This window comes from Aotus nancymaae, unplaced genomic scaffold (assembly GCF_030222135.1).
Source record: "Aotus nancymaae isolate 86718 unplaced genomic scaffold, 86718_ANA_hifiasm-v0.15.2.pri h1tg000057l, whole genome shotgun sequence".
NCBI lineage: Eukaryota > Metazoa > Chordata > Mammalia > Primates > Aotidae > Aotus > Aotus nancymaae.
In genome coordinates, this window is record NW_026988471.1 from 27500801 (window position 1) to 27521847 (window position 21047).

At 43.3% G+C, this 21047-nt stretch overlaps 1 protein-coding gene across 1 annotated transcript in view; it reads left to right on the plus strand.

Annotated features, from left to right (window-relative positions):
- The window catches only part of PLB1 (phospholipase B1), a 152044-nt gene that overhangs the window by 12431 nt on the left and 118566 nt on the right, over positions 1 to 21047 (plus strand). Inside the window, exons 2-6 of the mRNA XM_064363962.1 lie at positions 11652 to 11713; positions 13388 to 13460; positions 14608 to 14666; positions 19706 to 19752; positions 20344 to 20387. Coding sequence (XP_064220032.1) covers positions 11652 to 11713; positions 13388 to 13460; positions 14608 to 14666; positions 19706 to 19752; positions 20344 to 20387 — 285 coding nt within the window. The remainder of the gene's footprint in view (positions 1 to 11651; positions 11714 to 13387; positions 13461 to 14607; positions 14667 to 19705; positions 19753 to 20343; positions 20388 to 21047) is intronic.

The window sequence follows — 21047 nt, forward strand, 5'->3', positions numbered from 1 at the left end:
GTGATCCTAAATCATTCTTTGGCCAGCATTCCTGATGGCAAATCTAGAGTGACTGATGGTAATAAGGGTAGCTGGAAATGCTGATCTACAGACATGGCAAAACGAAAGATTTCTTCTGGAAACTCTGGATAGAAGATGACACATGTAATAAGTCTTTCTATAACCTTCTTTTAAAAAGACTTTGGTCTCAAGGAAAGCGTACTTGACCAGGTTAAGGAGAATCCAGTTCTACAAATGGCTTTCTTAGTACCTTGCTGAATGGCTTTTAGCAGGTTTGCTAGTCTCTCTGGATCTAGTAAACAAGATGATCTTGAAGGTCTGCTCACCTCATCTACTCTGGAATTCTGAAACATACATTCAGAGGTCAACCCAGCTACCTCAGAAGGGTTCTCCAGTCCTCATTCTCACCTTCCACTGGTGGCAGCACGTGACTGAAAAGCACCTTACTGACAGGATGCTGTGCTAACATCCTGTACGCCTTAGAGCACCTGGAATTTTAATGGAGCAGCCAGCCAGGCATGACTCATGGTTTTCTGACTCAGCACCCACAGCTAGTCACATGCAGCACCTGCTCACAGGTCCATGCAGCATCCTACAGTCCTTCTAGGTCACATAGGGTAACAGCTGATAGCCACCCTGTGCGGTGCAGCACCCAGTCAGCCACAGGACCTGATTATTATTCAGAACCACGCAGGGGATGACGCTGGTCGACTTGGGCCCTCCCCTTCCAAGCTCACTAGCACAGCTCAGTGCTTAGTGGATAGCAGTGTTGTCCACACCCTTGCTGGTGTGATCTGAATGCACTCATGGCTCTCTGAGCCTGTAAAAATGCCAGGAGAGTCATAAACCTTGCCCCTAATGTCACAGTGAGAGCATTACAACTTTTCAAAGAGCCCAAGAATTTAATGTGCACTGAAGAGTGACCTCAGTGCCACATGAGTTGGCCTTGAAAGTCCTCCCTGATGCCTAGGAGATGCTCCTTCCTTTCATCCAGGGAGACAAGTCACCTCTCCTCTGTGTATGGCCCTCTCTCACTTACACAACCCTTTCCAGTTCTTTGATCCTCATAACAACCCCATGAAGGAGACAGGGAAGCTAGTCTTATTCCCATTTTATAGATGAGGAAGTCAATGTTCAGATAGATTAGATGCTTAATCAAGGTCACAAAATGACTGTATTCCCTCAAGGAAGGGACAGGGGCTAGAAAATTGTACTCCAAGCACATTGTAAGTATATAACACCAAGGAAATCTATAAATTGAGAGAGCATGCCCTGCTTTAATTTTGCCTTTGAAATCACCCCACCCATATGTGGCCAGCTGTTGGGCTAACATACATTGGGTTTCCTCGTAGAGTCAGGCTTCTAACCTTAGAAGCACATGAGCATTACTGGAGGAGCTTTTAAAAACTGATGCCCAGCATAGCCATGTCCCACCACGCCAGTCAAATCTGAGTCTCTGCATTTGGGGGCTGGGCAGCAAGTGATAAGCTGAGAGCCACTGCTTCAGAAGGTACCTCCCTAAGGGAGAAGCACGTGATTTTATCTTGCCAAGGCCTGATGCTCCCATGGTGCTTTGCTGATTCCAGATCCCAGTGGTCACAGCTCTGTCCTACTTGGATGACTGATCTCAGCCAAACCCGTTCCTTGGAGCATGCACAAGTGTTTTTCTCTTGCATTCCCATCAGGATGGAAAAGTACTTGTTTTTTTCCCCTTACAGCCCTGACCCAGGTGGGAGTTTTTCAAAGAGTTCAAAGCCCTTCATATATCCATGAGCTTATGTTAAAACAACCTTTCAAAAGGGGAAAGTTCCCTTGGGATTCCGTAGATTAGGGTTCGATGATGCCACAGTGCTTCAGTAACTTCTTCCACGATGCCCCAGGGTACTTGGGGAACAGGCACTGTACCTGTTGAAAGCTGAGAACTCGAGTGAGGGTCCATGTCGTTCCAAGAGTTAGTGGGGCCAGGACAAAGAGGCACCAAGTTTCCCTCTGGATCTTCAGACACTTAACTTTTAGATCCCAGGAACAGCTTTATTGTGACACCCCAGAGTAGTTATCAGGGATGACTCACATCATCAAGGTAAAAACATGAACTCCTGAGCATTTAGTTATGTGAAGGAAATCCAAGAATATTGAAGCTGAAAGGATCTGAAAGATGTCTACACCAACCACATCTCAGATGCTGAAATTATAACTAACAATTACTGAGTTCTTTCCAGGAGTTGGACACTGTGCTGCGTGTTCACATGCATTTTGCCCTCATGCAACTCCATGGGGCAGGTATTATCAACCTTACCTTATAGGTGAAGAAAGTAAGGCTTGGAGAAGTTGATCAGACCAAGGATTTCCAAGCTCTTAACCTCTGCTTGGTGTATGTGCCACATGTTCACGATCCCCAACCTCTGCTTGGACCAGTGCCCTGGCAGTCCATTCTTGTTTGGGTAGCTCCAGCTACTCTGCCAAGGGGCAACTTGCTTCCACTGGTCTAGTCCTGGTTTGAGAGCCACATGGAACAAGGCTAGCCCACTTGACATCCGACCTATCAGATCCTGAAGGAACTTCTCATACACCCTCTTCAACTTCTGTTTAAATATAATATCTATGTTTCAGTGCACCCTACTTATACTGTGTTCTTTACTCCTGACTTTGTTTGTTTATTTTGAGGCAGAGTCTCACTCCATCACGCAGGCTGGAGGGCAGTGATGTGATCAAAACTTGCTGCAACCTCAAACTCCTGACCTCAAGTGATCCTCCTGAGTAGCTGGGACTACAGGCATGCATCACTACACTTGGATTAAGTGTGTTGTTTTTTCTTTTTTGTAGAGACAGGGTTTCACCATGTTTCTCAGGCTGGTTTCAAATTCCTGGACTGAAGTAATCCTTCCACTTCAGTCTCTCAAAGCATCGAGATTACAAGCCTGAGCCACTGTGCCTGGCCTTCTCCTGATTTCTTGCCTCCTTTAGGATTAAGTATTTTTACTGTTCAGGTTTCACCATCCCAGCCTGGCCAACACTAGCTTATGAATTATACAATTTTTATCATTATTTTGGTGTTGAAGATAACACCCTGGATTATTAAAGTCTAATATAAATCATTACTTTTACCACTTCCCAGACAAGGGGAAAACCTTATAACACTTTAGTTCCATTTATTCCATCCAAATCTGTCCACAAAGCAATTTGTTTCATGTCTTTTAAACTCCAAAATATTTTTATTTTTATTAGGGTTGACAAAACTTTTTCCAAAAAGGGAAAGGTTATAAATGTTTGAAATTTTATGAGTCACATATATTTTCTATCACATTCTTCTTTGTGTTTTTTCTAATAATGCTTTAAAAATGTAAGAATGATTCTTATCTAGAGGGTCATATAAAAACAGGCCATGGGCAGATTTGACTTATGGGCCATAGTTTACTGGTCTCCAATTTGTACGGTAAATATTATTTTGGGTTTACCTACGTAGTTATTCTTTCTGTACTTCATTCCTTTTTTACATCACCGAGGTCCCAACTAGGATCGTTTTCCTTTTGGCATTTCGCCTGTTACTCCACTGCCCTTTGGTTTCAGATGAAGAGTCAGTCTGATCATAATATTGGTCTCCTGTACTTGAGTTTTCCTCTTCCTGCTTTCAAATTTTTTTCTTTGGTTTCAGAGCTACATCTAGATACGCAGATTATTATAGCTGATGTGTCTAAGTAAGATTCTCTGTACTTATCCTACTTAATGTACTTGCAGCTTGTTGGATCTGTGGTTTAATATTTTTTCACCAAATGTGGGAGGTTTGGGAAATTTTTAGCCATTTTATTTTATTTTATTTTTGAAACAGAGTTTCACTCTGTTGCCCAGGCTGGAGTGCAGTGATGCAATCTCTGCTTACTGCAATCTCTGCCTCCCGGGTTCAAGCAATTCTCCTGTCTCAGCCTCCAAAGTAGCTGGGATTAGAGGTGCCCATCACCAAGCCTAATTTTTGTTGTTGTTGTTGGTTTTGTTTTTGTTTGTTTGTTTGTTTGTTTAGTAGAGATGAGGTTTCACCATGTTGGCCAGGCTGATCTCAAACTCTTTACCTTGGATGAACTACCCACCTCAGCCTTGCCATTTTATCTTTAAATCGTTTTCTGCTCCCCCTGCCCCATAGCTCTCTCTTCTTCTTCTGGGGCTCATATTACATGTATGTTTGTATGTTTGACACTGTCCACTGATCTGTGAGGTTCTGTTTTTCTTCACTCTCTTTTCCTTTGTATTTTTTAGAAATATACTTACTATCTTTAAGTTTACTGATCTTTTATTCTGTCATCTCAAGCCTGCTACTGAGCCCACCTAGTGAATCTTTTGTTTCAGTTATTGTACTTCTCAACTCTAGAATTTCCATTTTATATCACTTCTATTTGTTGTCATTGTCCTCATGTTTTTATTTAATTCTTCAAATACATATAATAGCTGCTTTGAAGACTTTGCCTGTGAAATCCAGCATCTGTGTCATCTCAGTTAGTTTTCATTGATTGCTTTTTTCTTCATCTGGACTCGTGTTTCAATGTCAAGGCATGCCTAGTAACTTTTGTTTGAAGATTAGACATGTTTGATTAAATGTAGCAATTCTGGATTCTGTTTCATTTTCCTGGGGGTCATCAGTTTGTTTTTTAATAACTTGTCCGGACTTAAATGGTGGAATCTGTTTCTCTTGTTGTGTGCAGCTAGCCACTGATGTCTTTGCTCAGTATTTTTTTTCTTTCTTTCTCTCTCTCTCTCTCTCACACTCACTCTCATGCCTGGCATCCTAGGTGGTTTAGTGGTCAGTCGATGATTTGGACAGAGGTTGTGCTCAAATACCTTGAGACCATAAGGTTCTGTTGCCTGCTGTGTGTGTAGGTTAGAGAATGAGCACAAAGTGGTAGCCAATGCTTAAGTCTCTCTTGGTTTTAGATTTACATGAAGCTCTTTCAGTCTTTCTGGCACATATGTCAATTTCCAGTTACTTGGGGATATGTGAGGAGCACATCTTACTGTTTCTTATTTTTTAGATTGTCCCATTAAATTTCTCATTGGACCACCTCTTGCTCTAAGTGGGTATAAAATATTGAGCTAGCAAAATTGTGAATTTTCTTCATTTATTTCCATGTTAGTCTACTGCTTTTCACTAATCTGTTTGTTGTGTTTTTAAATTTTCTCTTGGCTTTTTTTTTTTTGAAAGAAAGAAAAAGAATAAAGAAGAGGAGGAAAAAGGAAGAGAAAGAGAGAGAGAGAATGGGAGTATTGCTTTCTTGCCCAGGCTAGAATGCATTTTAGTAATGGGTATTGAAAACCGCTTTTATACCAATAATTATACTTGATGTAAACAGGAAGGAATAAGGGAAGAAAATAACAAACGAGCAGCCAACCAATATTTCATTTAAACCTATGAAATGCTATGCGATTACTGAGGAGTGATTTACCTCCAATTATGTAGTCACTTATGGAATAGGTGTGAGGTGGTAATGTATGTTTTATGTATTTGAAGTGGAGAGTTCTATAAATGTTTATTAAGTTTACTTGTTCCGGGTCTGAGTTCAAGTCCTGGATGTCCTTGTTAATTTTCTGTCTCGTTGATCTATAAAATCATTAGCACTTCTTGTTACATTGATCCTTTTGCCATTATGTAATGTCCTTCTTTGCCTCTTTTGCTCTTTGTTGCTTTAAAGTCTATTTTATCAGAGGCGAGAATTGCATCCCCTACTTTTTATTTATTTGTTTATTTTTACTCTCTGATTGGTTGATAAATCTTCCTCCTTCTCTTTGTTTTGAGTCTTTGTGTATCGTTGCATGTGAGATGGGTCTGGATGCAGCATAGCAATGGGTTTTGGCTTTTTATCCAATTAGAATATATATAACTTTAATACTGGCATTTGATGCTAGCTGGCTGTTTTGCCCATTAGTTAGTGTAAATTTTTCGTTGTGTTAATGTTCTTTTCTTTTTGATATATTTTTGGAAAGGCTGATATTGGTCATTCCTTTATATGTATAGTGCTTCTTTCAGAAGCTCTTGTAAAGCAGGCCTGGTGGTGGTGAACTCTCTAAGTACTTGTTTGTTCGCAAAGGATTTAATTTTTCCTTCGATTATAAAGCTTAGTTTGGCTGGATAGGAAATTCTGGGTTGAAAGTTCTTTTCTTTAAGGATGTTAAATATTGGTCCCCACTCTTTTCTGGCTTGTAGGGTTTCTGCTGAGAGATCTGCTGTAAGTCTGATAGGTTTCCCTTTATGGGTAACCTGATCTTTCTCTCTGGCTGCTCTTAGTATTTTCTCCTTCATTTCAACCCTAATAAATCTGGCAATTATGTGCCTTGGGGTTGGTCTTCTTGAAGAATATCTTTGTGGTGTTCTCTGTATTACCTGGAGTTGAATATTACCCTGCCTTGCCAGGTTTGGAAAGTTTTCCTGAATGATATCCTGAAGAGTATTTTCCAACTTGGATTCATTCTCTTCATCACATTCAGGTACACCTATCAAATGTAAATTAGGTCTTTTCACATAGTCCCATATTTCCTAGAGACTTTGCTCATTCCTTTTCATCCTTTTTTCTCCAATCTTGTCTTCTCGTTTTATTTCACTGAGCTGGTTCTCGACTTCTGATATCCTTTCTTCTACTTGATCAATTCGACTGTTTAAACTTGTGCATGCTTCGCGAAGTTCTCGTGTTGTGTTTTTCAGCTCCATCAATTCACTTATATTCCTCTCTAAATTGTCCATTCTCGTTAACATTTCGTCAAACCTTTTTTCAAGGTTCTTAGTTTCTTTGCATTGGGTTAGAACAAGTTCTTTTAATTCACAGAAGTTCCTTATCACCCATGTTTTGAAACCTGCTTCTGTTATTGGAACACACTCGTAATCTATTAAGCCTTGTTCCGTTACTGATGAGGAATTGCGATCCCCTGTAGAGGGAGAGGCATTCTGATTGTGAGTATTCTCTGCCTTTTTATGCTGATTTCTTCCCTTCATTATATATTTATCTGTCTGTTGTCTTTGTAATTACCGACTTTCTAACTAGGTCTCTGAGCAGACGTCCAACTTGTTGATTCCCAGCGCCGAAATCTGAGCAATCCACTGCACCGGCCAAGATAGCAATGTTAAGATTGATGGTGCTTTTCTGCCCAGGAATCTCCGGACTCTGCACCAAAAACTGGCACGCTAAGGTGCCAGCAAAACCGCCACGCCGGCCACAAGAGTCGCCCTGGCGACACGTGGGGCTCCTCTGCTGGGAATCTCCTAGTCCGTGAGCAACAAATATTCATCTGAAAGTGTGGTGTCCTCTCGTTCTCTGCGCTTTCACTGGGAGCTATGAGCCTGAGCTGCTAGTGATCAGCCATCTTGGATCTCTCCCTCTTGGCTTTGATTTATTTAGTGTTGTCTCCTGGTAATTTTTTAATGGAAAGCTAGGCATTGTATATAAAATTAGATAATTTTCATGTTCTGGCTAGTAGTATTTTCATAAAGGTTTTCCTTTTGCTTTTGGCAGGTAGTGAGGTAGGAACAGATCACTTTTATCTAATCAGGAATCAAACTGGTTCAAGTCCAGTCTTTAGGCCTTTGCAGATCAGCTTGTTTCCAGTTTATCCCTACTCCAAACGTCTGACTGTTTTAAGTCCCACTTGAAAGCCTGGGATATTCATGAGGATCCCTCCTCCTTGATGGGTGCTGAACTCTATGTCTTCCCCCCAGTTTCATTACACTGCCTGAAGCTCTGTGGTATCTTAGCCCCTCGGCTGCTGATTTCTGTTGCTCATGGTTTGACAAATGCTTCAAGGGTAAAATATCAAATGCTGGGCCTACTCTCTGCACATATTTTCTCTTTGGGGTCCTAACTCCTCAAATTTTTGCTGCTTTTATAATTCTCAACACACACACACACATACACACACACACACACACACATACACACACACACACACAGAGAAAGAGGGTGTGTGAGTGCATAACAGAATGCAGGAGTGCAGCAGAAAAAGATAAAAGACCCAGGATTCCATAACAGTTGCAGGAAAAGATGTGGGATCCATGTGTTGTCTTCAGAAACATCCTCTTTTGAGCCCCCGTTAAAACTTTTAATTCCGGAGTCCGCAGTAAACTCTGGACCCAGTCCCAACCCTCTAAACAACATTTAAAACTTTTGCTGTTATAAAATTATACTAATAATGCCATCTATTTCCCTGGATTGTTTTGATAATGAAATGAGAGCATCTTTCATCATAATTAGCATATCTCAACATACACTTTGTACAGGCACTGGGTTAGATCTTCTGTTTTAATCCATGTTTTTATTTATTTATTTATTTATTTATTTATTTATTTATTTTTGAGACGGAGTTTTGCTCTTGTTACCCAGGCTGGAGTGCAATGGTGCGATCTCGGCTCACCGCAACCTCCGCCTCCTAGGTTCAAGCAATTCTCCTGCCTCAGCCTCCCGAGTAGCTGGGACTACAGGCGTGCACCACCATGCCCAGCTAATTTTTGTATTTTTTAGTAGAGATGGGGTTTCACCTTGTTGACCAGGATGGTCTCGATCTCTTGACCTCATAATCCACCCGTCTTGGCCTCCCAAAGTGCTGGGATTATAGGCATGAGCCACCGCACCCGGCTAATTCATGTTTTTAAACTTTATAATAGAGTGCTGAGTATATTAGCTGTCATAAAAATTTTTTTTTTTTAGAATACTACTATTTAAAGAAGAGGTCCAAAAGCTTTTGAGGAGTGATTTTCTTTTAATTAAAAAATCATTGTTCCAGCGCCATTTATTGAAAAGACTGTCTTTTCTCTGTAATACTGCCTTTGATCCTTAGTCTCAGATCTGTTGACTCTGTTTGTGTGGGTTTATTTCTGGTCTCTCTATTCTGTCTCCTTGATCTAGTTGTTTATTCTTTTGCCAGTCACACTGTCTTGATCACAGTAGCTTTAGAGTCAATCCTAGAGTCAGATAATATCAGTCTTCTAACTTTGTTCTTCAGTATCGTGTTGGCTCTTCTGGGTTGTTTGCCTTTTCATATAAATTTTAGAATCAGTTTCTTGATACCCACAAAGGTTTCTACATTTTTTAATGGTTACAAAAAATAAAAAGGAGAATATTTTGTGATGCATGAAAATTATGTGGAATTCAAACTTCAGTCACCCTAAAGTTAATTTGTTTACATATTGTTCATGGCTGCGTTCACACTACAACAGCAGAGTTGAGTAGTTTCAGTAGAGACCATATGGGGAGTAAAATCTAAAATATTTGACTCTCTGGCCTTTTGCAGAAAAAGTCTACGTGCCCTGGTCTAGACCTTGGACATGTGGCTTACACTTAGCTTGTCAGTTAGAAGCATGGCTCGTGGAGTAGGATGAGCCACGCTGCCTGTTTTCAAAACCCACTATTATCATTTGCTGGCAATGCCACATTTTTTTATTTTTATTTTTTATTTGTTAGAGATGGGTTCTCATTATGTTGCCCAGGCTGGTCTCAAGCTCCTGAGCTCAAGCAATCCTTCCATCTCCACTGCCCAAAGTGCTGGGATTACAGACATGAGCCACCATGCCTTGCCACCTTTAAAAGGCCACTTAACCTCTTTGAGCCTCAGTTTTCTGTCTGTAAAGTGGGGATGATGGTATATTTCTTATAAAGTTGTCATGAGAATTAAATGAATTAGTTCACATAAGTGCTTGGAACAGTGCCTGGCACATAGAAGCCGTATTTGTGTTGGCTACCATTTACATTTTTACCTTAGCTTAGAAAGAAAATTACCAAAATAGTCTTAAATCTCTGCCCTGCTAACTCCTCTATCCCACTCCCCCTGGAGTGATGATCATCTTAAATTACACCTTGAAATCATCTCTTCAAAGACTGGTCACAGCTGCCTGTTGCTCATGGACTAGCCTGGCATTTGTGGCCCCGAGCCCAGCCACCATGTTTCTGTGCAGTCTGTGCAGCCTCGTCCCCGCTGCCCACCACTTCCCTGGCCTCCAGTTACAAACCCCTGCTCCAGCCTTTTCCAGCACTTTGTGTTTTTCCATGCCTTTATGCCTTCCCATCATGTGGCCCTTTCTGCCCAGAAAGCTTGCTTCTGGGAATTTCAAGGGGACCACTGAGATCTGGGGGCAGGTTCCAGTCAGCATTCCTTGTGCAAGTGCTAATGTGGAAATCAGTGCCTGATCTCACAGTGGGCACAAAATGGAAATATACCGTTGCTCCTCATGAAGCTCTAGATAAATTATTTTCAGGGTCAAAAAGTAAAGCTGCAGAAGGCGGCTGTGGTGGAAAAGAGATCAAGCCCTCTTGCCCAAGCCAGGCTTCCCTTTGGCATTGCTAATGTTGTTTGTGGCTTGTATAGCATGTTCTTATAAGGAGTTAGTCAGGGTGCCTTACTTCCCCGACTTCCCCCCTGGGCAGACATTGGGTGGGGAGAAGTCAGGGGAAGTAAGGCACCCTTACTAACATTAATGATATCAGTATCATTAATATATCATGTAGCTATTGAAATAAGCATCAGAATTACATAACAACATTAAAAATGCTCATGATAGATCAAAGGAAGTTTATGGGATACAAATTTGCATGCACACAGATTATAACTGAATAAAACATGTGTCTGCTCATGGTCATGATAAAATGAGCAAACAAAATCATTTGATGTAAGAGTAGTAGCATTGCGGGTGTTTTTTTCCCCTTTTTAAACTTAGGGTGCTGTTAATTTTTAAATACTATAATTTGTGTAGTTAAAAAATATGGGATCAGGAGTTCAAGACCAGCCTGGCTAACGTGGTGAAACCCCGTCTCTTCTACAAAAACAAAAATTAGCTGGGCGTGGTGGTACATGCCTGTAATCCCAGCTACTCGGGAGGCTGAGGCAGGAGAATTGCCTGAACCCAGGAGGCAGAGGTTGCAGGGAGCCGAGACCGTGTCACTGCACTCCAGCCTGGGAGACAAGAGTGAAACTCTGTCTCAAAAAAAAAAAAAGAAAAAAATGGGAAAACTTATCTATGTCTACATTTAAAATTAATCTATTTTATTGGATGTCAATTATACTTTTAAAAAGTAAAAAATAATAAGTGTTTTTAAAGACTGGCCAAAAGTAAGCTGGGACAAGGACAGTGTCTTTGCCATCTCCCTGCCTGCCTTCTCTTCCTCCTGTGCCTCACGTTCAGCAAGACCCCTAGAAACAGCTCCTGCCCAGGAACTGAGTACAGTCATGGCTGTTAGGAATCCTGTGATTGGCTCTTCTCCCACGATCACATCACCCTTCTAACTATTTCACAAGGTTCTTTGCCTTGCCTGCTTTGTCCTGGATCTGCAGCAGCAATAACTATTTGTCCGTCGTTAACTTCGTCGTGGGTTCTGCCCTTTGCTAAGGAGCCAGTAAAGCAATCTGTGATAATGTGCTTGTGCATGATATTTGTTATTGCTGACCCCTCCCAGATAACACTTTTGCTTTTTAACCTGAGGATTCTGCCCTAATGGGTTGTTCATGGAAGCACGGTGTCCCAAACAAGGGAGGGGATAGCCGGACAAATAGAATCTGGGCTTCCCTAACACAAGGGATAGTACTGAGCTGAGCACATAGATATGGCTGGGAGGAGGGGCATGAAAGCTACAAATTTTTGAGTGGGAGTAAATTCCAGCTAAATAACTTGAACTATTTTTGCTTTCTTTCAGGGATCCCCCAGATCCATACGGCTCCCAGCAAGAATACACTGGAAGGGCAGTCATGGCCAGAGGTGAGGGCTTTGCCTGGTGGGAGGTAGGGGTGTGTGTGTGTGTGTGTGTGTGTGTGTGTGTGTGTTTATGTGAAGAAGAGAGGGAGGATTTGTGTGTTTTTGTGTGTGTGTGTGTGTGTGTGTGTGTGTGTATGTGGTGGGAGGTAGGGGTGTGTGTGTGTGTTTTCCTTGTAGTGGGTAAACCCAAGTTTTGGTGCAAGTTGACAGGCCCCTTCCTGAGGCCTTGAGGGAATGGGCTGGATGAACTGCTTTCCCCATGGACAACCGGGCTGTCCGGCAGAGTGTGTGTCCTGGAATTTGGAGCCCATCATCCCTACAGACTGAGTGGGCGGTTCCCAGAAGTGTCCAGAAGGAGTTATAAATGGGCTTGTTATCTCTGTGAACCTTGAAGCAGATGCTGGGAGTTATCTGAAGGAATCTGGGTAAGGTCTTCCCAGAACATCCATAAGATAAGGGCTGAGAGTAAATGCTGTGGTTTCTTACCGTAATCAGTACTTCAAGAGAAACTGTGTCTTCTTGTGATGTGAGATGTCCTCAAGCACCTCATTTACTGCACGTTTTCCCTATTGAAGTATTTCCCCCCTTCCACTCTCAATTTTGGGGGGAAAAGACACAATCTCCCTTTCCAGAGCCTTCTATGTTATTCACAAAAGCAGAAGCTACCCTGGCCTCAGTACCAGCAGCTGAGGAGGTCCAGGTAGTCTGGAGGACCTGAGCACTGGTCACCAAGTCCTTCCTCCAGGCCCAGGACACTCTGATCTGGTAGGAACATGAGAGTCTCCCAGTTTCAAGTGTACCCAGTTTTTGGCAACAAATAAACATAATGCCTCATATACTCAGTTTTGTGTAAGTTACCAAATTAAAAGATGGAAAGTAGGTAAATATAATATGGAATATGAAATAAATACAGCATGAGATTATTTTTTCTTGCTTTAGTCTAGGTATCCTGGGCCTTTCTTAATGACTTATTTTCACTGGTAAAATATACACAAACAAAAGTTATTTTAACCACATTTGAGTGCATAATTCAGTAGCATTAAGTACATTTACATTATTGTGCAACCATCACCACCATCCATTTCTAGAACTTTCTTTTTTTTTTTTTTTTTTTTTTTTGAGACAGAGTCTTGCTCTGTTGCCCAGGCTGGAGGGCAGTGGCATGATCTCAGTTCACTGCAATCTCCACCTCCTGGGTTCAAGCAATTCTTGTGCCTCAGCATCCCAAGTAACTGGGATTACAGGCACGTACTGCCATGCCTGGCTAATTTTTGTATTTTTAGTAGAGATGAAGTTTCACCATGTTAGCCAGGCTGGTCTCAAACTCCTGATCTCAAGTGATCCTCCTACCTCAGCCTCCCAAAGTGTTGGGATTATAGGTGTGAGCCACCGTGTCCGGCCCCATTTCTAGAACTTTCTCATTCTTCTTCATCTTTCCTCTCTCTCTACTCCACTGTTCTGAGGCATTCTTGCATGCCACCTGTTAAAGTAATTGTCAATAGACTTATGTCCCCTTTTACTAGATGAACTGGGTATGGGGTTAGGAGAACATGACTATGGACAATTGTTGTTTCTAGATTTTGAGCCTAGATAGAACACGATCATTTCTACACCAAGTTTTCAGGACCTGCAATATTTCTATACATGGCAGCTGATGTTTCTGATGTTTGGTTTCAGTTGCAGACCCTGAAGAATTTTTCATTCCCATGCAACCCAAACGATTTAGGAGTGAATGTGCCTTCTAAATCAGGTATGTGACCCTTGGCCATGAGCAGGAAAAGCCTCTTTGAGGTAGCCAGCAGGCTCTAGCCCTATTCCTCTTGTACTTGTTGGCCATGCAATTTCCCCTCTTCCTTATCCTCAGTCCCTCAGTGTGACAGATGACTTCACAGTCATCTGTCATAATTCCACAGTGGCTTGCTTGGGTGAGGTTGATCTGTAAAATCTTGCCACTCGGTGAATGGATGATGATGTGGGAACTGTGAGTTAGAGCCTGGCCACTCAGGTGGCTTCCCTATTCCTGTAATGTAGCACAATAGCAGCTCAAGACCTTTTTTCCCTACAATGGGCTGGATTTGTCTAATGACCCGGATGTTATGAATTCTCTTGAGTGGGCCTTCTTCCCTGGCTTTATCATATTGAAAGGCTGCACTACGGACCATACTTAACAGATTTATAATTGTACTATTCTGCCTTGGCTGGGGTTTCCAGTTAAGCATGCTATTCTTACTGTTATATAAGGACTTAAGGTTGAAAAAGAAATTGATGCCCTTTTCAGGAAATGTCTCCTTTAGGTGGCTTACATTTAAATGCTCCATAACATGACCAGGGAGTATGATCAGTGATTTCTAGAGAGACTCAGTTGCTAAAAATGCCAGTGACCCAAGGTCCAGGAGGCTTCCTTGTGTGGCATTTACATACAGCTTGCATCTGATATGGAGGTGTGTTCACAGGCTTTGAATGCTATTCTCTGGCAATCTTCAAGCTAAAGTGATCCTTTTGGTATCCAGGTGGTTTTAATCTTAATGTGATGTCCTCTCATTAATGGTGGCCCAGAAATGCAAGGCTCTGGGACAGAAGGAAGTGAGAGGCAGAATGGGGTCCAGGAGAGGGGGAAAATGAGGGCCATGAGTGACCTTCCATGGGTCACCTGTTTAGACACCCCAAGTCCAGTTAACGGGGTGGCTCCCAGAGGGGAGTGAGCATCTTTTACGCAGGATTCCTAGGGTTCCCAGGCACCGCGTGGTCTTTGATATTGCACTCTGTGGCCAATAGACTGGACCTCCACAGCTTTCTGGGGACTGGGGAATGGGGGTCTCCTCTCCCATATGGTGTCCTTGGCTGACATCATGGGGAATGTAGATCTGACCTTCCTATATGGGTTCTTGTCTCCACAGTTCACTCTCTGAAGCCTTCTGATATTAAATTTGTGGCAGCCATTGGCAATCTGGAAATTGTGAGTATTTGAAGTAGCTTGGAGTAGGAGACAGAGTTTGGTTCTGATGATCCTCTGAATGGGCTCCTGGTAATTGGGCAGAATGTTTCATTTGGGAGAGAATATTATATGACTGGATGCATCCAGGAGATTGAATCTTTTTATTTTTTTAAATCGAATGCCTCTCTTTACATCAAGGTGAAGAGACTTTTGGAGTTTCTCATTAATAAACTAAATCCATTAATTAACTCAAAGATTACAGAGAATTTCAAAAGTAATCTTTTAAACTTTATAAGATAAAAAAATTTTCTTACCTGCTTTGTAAATCTTTAAAAATACACCAATCTTTGTAAACTTTTAAAATTTTGTTTGCAGTTGTGGTAAATACATATAACACAAAATTTACCATCTTTGAGGGTATAGTTCACTAGTGTTAAGTATATTCACATTATTGTGCAGCCGATCTCCCGAATTTTAACTAAAACACTCTACCCGTGAAATAACATCTCATTCTTCTCTTCTCTTAGTCCCTGGCAACTACCATACTACTTTCCCTCTCTATATTTTGGTAACTCTAGGTACCTTATGTAAGTGAAATTGGCTGGGCGTGATGGCTCACGCCAGTAATCTCAGCACTTTGGGAGGCCAAAGTGGGCAGATCACCTAAGGTTAGGAGTTCAAGACCAGCCTGGCCAACATGGTGAAACCCCATCTCTACTAAAAATAGAAAAAAAATTAGCCAGGCGTGGTGGTGGGCACCTGTAATTCCAGCTACTCAGGAGGCTGAGGCAGGAGAATCACTTGAACCTGAGAGGAGGAGGTTGCAGTGAGCTGAGATCATGCCATTGTACTCCAGCCTGGGCGACAGAGTGAGACTCAAAAACAATAAATAAAATCGTATACTTATGTTTAATATAAGTGAAATCATACAGTATTTGTCTTTTTGTGGCTGGCTTCACTCAGCATGATGTCCTTGGAGTTCATCCATTGCCAGATTTCCCTTCCTTTCTTAAGGATGAATGACATTTCCTTGTATATCTATATCAGATTTCATTTATTCCGCCATCTGTCAGTGGACACTTGGGTTGCTTAAGCTTTTGGCTATTGCAAGCAATGCTGCTATGAATGAACCTGGGTGTACAAATATTGTTTAAGTCCCTGCTTTCATTTCTTTTGGGTATATACGCCCAGACGTGGGATTGCTGGATCATATAATAATTCTGTTACTTAAACGTTTTGAGAAATTACCATACTGTTTTCCACAGTGACTACACTATTTTACATTCCCACCAATAGTGCACAAGAATTCTTATTTCTCCACATCCTCACCAATGCCTGTTTTCTGGGGTGGGTTAGTTGGTTGGTTTTTAATAGTAGGCATCCTAACGGGTATGAGGTGATGTCTCATGGTGGTTTTGATTTGCATTTCCCTGATGATTAGTATGTTAAGCGTCTTTTCGTACGCTTGTTGTTAATAAATGCTAAGTGGTATATCTTGTATGGTCAAATAAGGGAGAAAGAAAGACCAAAAGAGAAAGGGACGAACAGAGAAAGAGGGATCTGGAGAGAAGAAGTTTGGAGAGCAGAGGAGAGTGTCGGCATTTCCCCACAGCCCTCCTCCTGGTGTTAGCTAAGCTCCGCAGCCTTGCTGTCCCCAATTGCAGCGGCCCCAGCTGGACAGAATGCTTCTTTATCAGTCTCCACTCTGCCCAGAGCCTGACCACGCCTCCCATACCTTGACAAACAGGACGCTCTCCTCTCTCCCCCAGAGTCTACCTCCCAACACCACCTCCCAGAATTCCTCAGCCCCTCCCCTCGTAGCTGCAAGCCCCAGCTTGCCACTCCATGCACCATGCCAGTGCACTAATGTCCTCAGAGACCCCAGACCTGTCTTCCACCGTCTTCTCTTCTCAACCAGTTTCTACCTCTCTGAAACTTGTTTTGAACTCCCTGCCTAGGCGGTGTTGGCCCCACCATACGTATCAATGCCACCTCTGCTTGAGCACTGGATGAAGCTGGCCAGACCCAGAACCTTACCCTGATCACAGTTGTAAATGGGGGAAAGGGGCATAGCAGGAAGAAGGATGAGGAGATGATGGTGTGTCAAGGTAGAGACTGAGCCTTAGGAAACCAACCATGGGCCCCCTGAAAGCAGTCAGAGCTCCCCACCCTTTTGTCTATGCTGGTGGTCTTTAAATTGCACTTGTGACTGTGCGTGTTGGTCAGGGTGAGGGTGGAGGGTTACCCTTGACAAGAGAGGTGAAATCAGAGATGGAAATAAGTGAGAAAACAGTTTTTGTGTCCCAGATAGCAGACTGATGTTGCTACACCTGTGTGTCTGTGCACGCTGATACTGACATCCCAAAGCCCAGGATGTGGGACACACTGGCTCAGGACTCTCAGGTCCTTCTACCTGGGCAGGGAAATCTCCACCAATCGTCAGGTCTCTAAGTTTAAACCCATCAGCGACTTGTACCCCTTGGTCTCATCTCAGAAAGAACTCTTTATCCATGAATTATTCAGGGCTGACAGCTCCTGTTGTCACTCGGCTCCCGCTTCTCAGGAAGACGGCTCCATCAGGATGATCTCCCAGCCCCAGGATCATAGTCTGTGCGCTGACAGGTGCCTCAACCTTCAGGGTAAAGCCTGAAAGCACAGTTCCTTGCAAGCCCCCTTCCTCTGTCCTGAGAGACAGATGGCCATCATGAACTTACCTGGGGTGTGTATTTTAAAAGCCAGACCAGGGCAAAAGAATGGAAGACAGTGAATTTAAAAAGAAAAAAGTCCATAGTGCTAATGCCTCTGCCTTGAGTGCCTGGAGCTTTCTGTTACGAAGGTACAAGCACTTCTTTGGGAGTACAACTAGCTTTTGTTTAATTGCTATAGATTACAGGCACATACCCCCTTTTCCTTGTAGAACTTCAAAAATCAGTTATGTAAATGTTTGTAGAAGTTACGCAAATAACACTATGATACACGTTCAATGTAAGAAAAACAGATATATGCACAATAGAAGACCCTGTTCGCATCTTTTATTCCTCTACCTCAACAAACACACACATACACACACATATACATTCTCACTCATTTTCCAATGTATAGCAATACACAGGGACACACGGTACATATAAAACCGAAATAGGATCATACTACAATATCCTATCTGCAAGGTTTTTTTTTTTTTCTAACTTAGTGTCATAGACAATTTTCCTTGCCAAGGAGGTTACAATTCACTCTATAAAATTCCTTGAGGGTAGAGCCTGTGTCTTATTTAGCTTTGCAGCCCCAGGGTCACAGTAACTGCCACAAGGCAGGCATTCAGCAAACGAAGAGTGTGGAAGGAAAGTGACTTGCAGTGGGTACAGTGGGGACGTGGGAGTTGGCTGGGTTAGCCGCAGCCTTCCCTTTCTGTGGCTGCCCTCGGAGCTCTTCCCCCACCCCCTCTCCTGGCCTGGTTCCTCTTATTCTCTCCTCTTTCCTCTCAGCATCTCTCTTTACCACCCTCTCCTCCAATCAAGTTCATTTGGGAGGGGGGAGATCTATCAGTCAATTAATTACTACAAGCAAATCGGTGGTCCAAACTGATGCTTTGTCTTTCATTGAATCAGCTGCCAACATTGAAATCAGATTTCAAATGTTCACATTTCCAGTTCCTCTTGAAAGATGACTCTGAGAGGTGCTCCCTGTGCTTGGGCCCAGGCTGTCCAATTTGCCACAGCCCTAGGAGGCCTGCTCCCCTCATTACCTAACCTGTCGGGCATCTTTTAAAATAATCCCTGACTTGCATCTTAGTGTGATTTTTGTTTGTCTCCCAGGGAGATTCAGCTTCTCTCTTATTGAGGAGCAAAGGACACTGTCCCCAATTAGTGGTATTTCCCAGTCCGCCTGTCCTACCTGGAGAGCTGCGGAGATGTGACCCAGGTCTATAGGCGGGTGCTCGTTGTGGCTGGGTGGTCAGGACAGACGGGCCCTTTAAAGGGAAGTGGTGCAGGCTGGAGAGGGTGATGTGGTGTCTGCCTGTTGCCACCACGCCCGGAGATACTGTCTTCTAGGAATTTTGAGAGAGAAAATTGACATCAGAAACTGAGAAAATAATACAACCAAGGAGAGCTAAGATTTGCTGAATATTTTATGTGCTCTGGGCATGATTCCAGGCTTTCTGGGAGCTTGCAAAGGACATGATTCCCAGGCGAGTTACCATGGTCTCAAATCTAGTCCTAGATTTAGGAACTTCAGCAGAGAGCTGATGTCCTGTGTCGCCCAGCAGTTTACCAAGGGGGAAATTGGAAACTTACCTCGTTCATTCCAAAAATACGGATTCAGCGTATATTTGTTGAATACTTAAAACATGCCCAGGCACTGTTCTAGGTCCGAGGAACATAGTCAAGTTTAAAATGGACACACTCCTGCCCTCATGGTCTAGTCAGGGGAGAGAAACAACAAAATAAATTCTAGATTTTGGGGGGTCATAATAAAACGATCCTTTGTTTCTGTGGAGAAGGTTAATATGACTTTAGGTGGCATTCAGATCTAAGCTGAGGGAACCATTCCACACCTCTGTCACACTAAGGTCTGACAAACACGCTGCAGAGGAAGCCAAGGATTGTCCTCCCTGAAGAAGGAACCTTTGTCTTTCTCCATAGGTTCTTTTTTGTTTGTTTTTGAGACAGGGTCTTATTCTATTGCCCAGGCTGGAGTGCAGTGGTGCCATCTTGGCTAATTGCAACCTCTGCCTCCTGGGTTCAAGCGATTCTCTTGCTTCAGCCTCCCAAGTAGCTGGGATTACAGGCACGTACCACACACCTGCTAATTTTTGTATTTTTTTAGTAGAGATGGGGTTTTGTCATATTGGCAGGCTGGTCTCAAACTCCTGACCTCAAGGAATCCTCCAGCCTCAGCCTCCCAAGGTGCTGGGATTACAGGCGAGAGCCACCAAGCCTGGCCTTATAGATTCCCTCTAATTGGCAGGAGTGGGAGTTCTGACAGACAGCTTGGGGTCTCACTGTAAGAGGTTCTGCCACCTCCCCTGGCTGGGTGTTAACACTGAATATCTTTTCCAGCCTCCAGACCCAGACCCAGGGACAGGCGATCTGGAGAAGCAACAATGGTAACTATCCTGAAACCACGGAGAGCAGAAAGGAGCCTTGAGATCTCCCATCTAATCTCCTTGCTTTATTGATGGGAAACATTAGGGGCCAGGGAGGCTCAGTGCCTTGCTCAAGGCTTCCCTCTGAGAAGGTGGCAGAGAAGCTCCCAGAACCCAGCCTCCTGGTTCAACCTTCACTGTGCCTGAGAATCCAGTGGGTCCTTGGGGTGAATGAGAAGTGGGAAAGGCTAATAGATGGAGTTCTTGTTTCTCCCCACCAGGTCTCCTTGCCCTGCTCTTGGGGAACCAAGCAGGCTTGGGGCCAGGCTCAGTCTCATTCTTCCCTGGGGTCAGCCTCTCCTTCCAGCTTTGGGCCCGATGAGAGTGGGTCCAAAGCTGGGAGGAGCAGAGAAGGGTCCAGAGAGAGCTGTTTTCCCCATTTTGGCTACTCCATGGCCACTTGAGCTGTGCCTCTAACCCCAGGAAGAATAATCCCAGAATCAGAGCGAGGCTAGGCCAAAGACTGCTATGAAATAGACCACAGCCAAGGGGAAGGGCTGTCAGCAGGTGACAAATGCAGCCTGACGCTCACATGCCTGCTTCTACCTGCAGGACTGAAGAAACGCCACAGCATGTGTGCATGGGAGTCGTGACAGGTGAGTTCTGGTTTTCATGGCCAGATTTCAGAGTGCCCCTCCCTCCCAACACAGCAGCATCCTCTTTCATAAGGAGAATGGACTTTACCAGCCACTTTAGCACCAGAGCCCAGGAGAAAGGGGAGGGCGTCCTGAGAGGACAGATGAGGAAGCCAGGATGTGAAAAGTCACATACCCTGAATAGAGGGTGTGAGAAATGGATCCAGGGTCTCTGGGCAGAGAGAAGCCCGTGGGCGTTGGGTTAAGATATGAGAACATAGGAGAGGGGTTAGGGACCAGCTGGAGTATCTGGGCCAGAGTCCTGAGGTTCCCGTACCCCCAGACCCAGGGCTAGACTTCATCTAGGGAAAAAGTCCATGGTTCACTCCTCTCACTCAAGGAGAGGACCCAGCCGAATTTTCAGTCTGCCTTATTCTGTAATATCTCCCTTGCTTGTAAAAATACAAGGCATCAATTGAGTTCAGGCAAATGAAAGAAAAATAAAATAAAAGTCAACTACAATCCTGCTATCTAGAGATAATTATTGTTAGCATTTTGGCCTTTTGATTTACAAATGTGCTTGTGAATAAACTGTCATAATTGGGTTTTTTAAAATCTAATATCAGAGATTTCTTATAATTCTATCAAGTCATCCTGAAGCTCCTTAACGGCAGCTGGGTC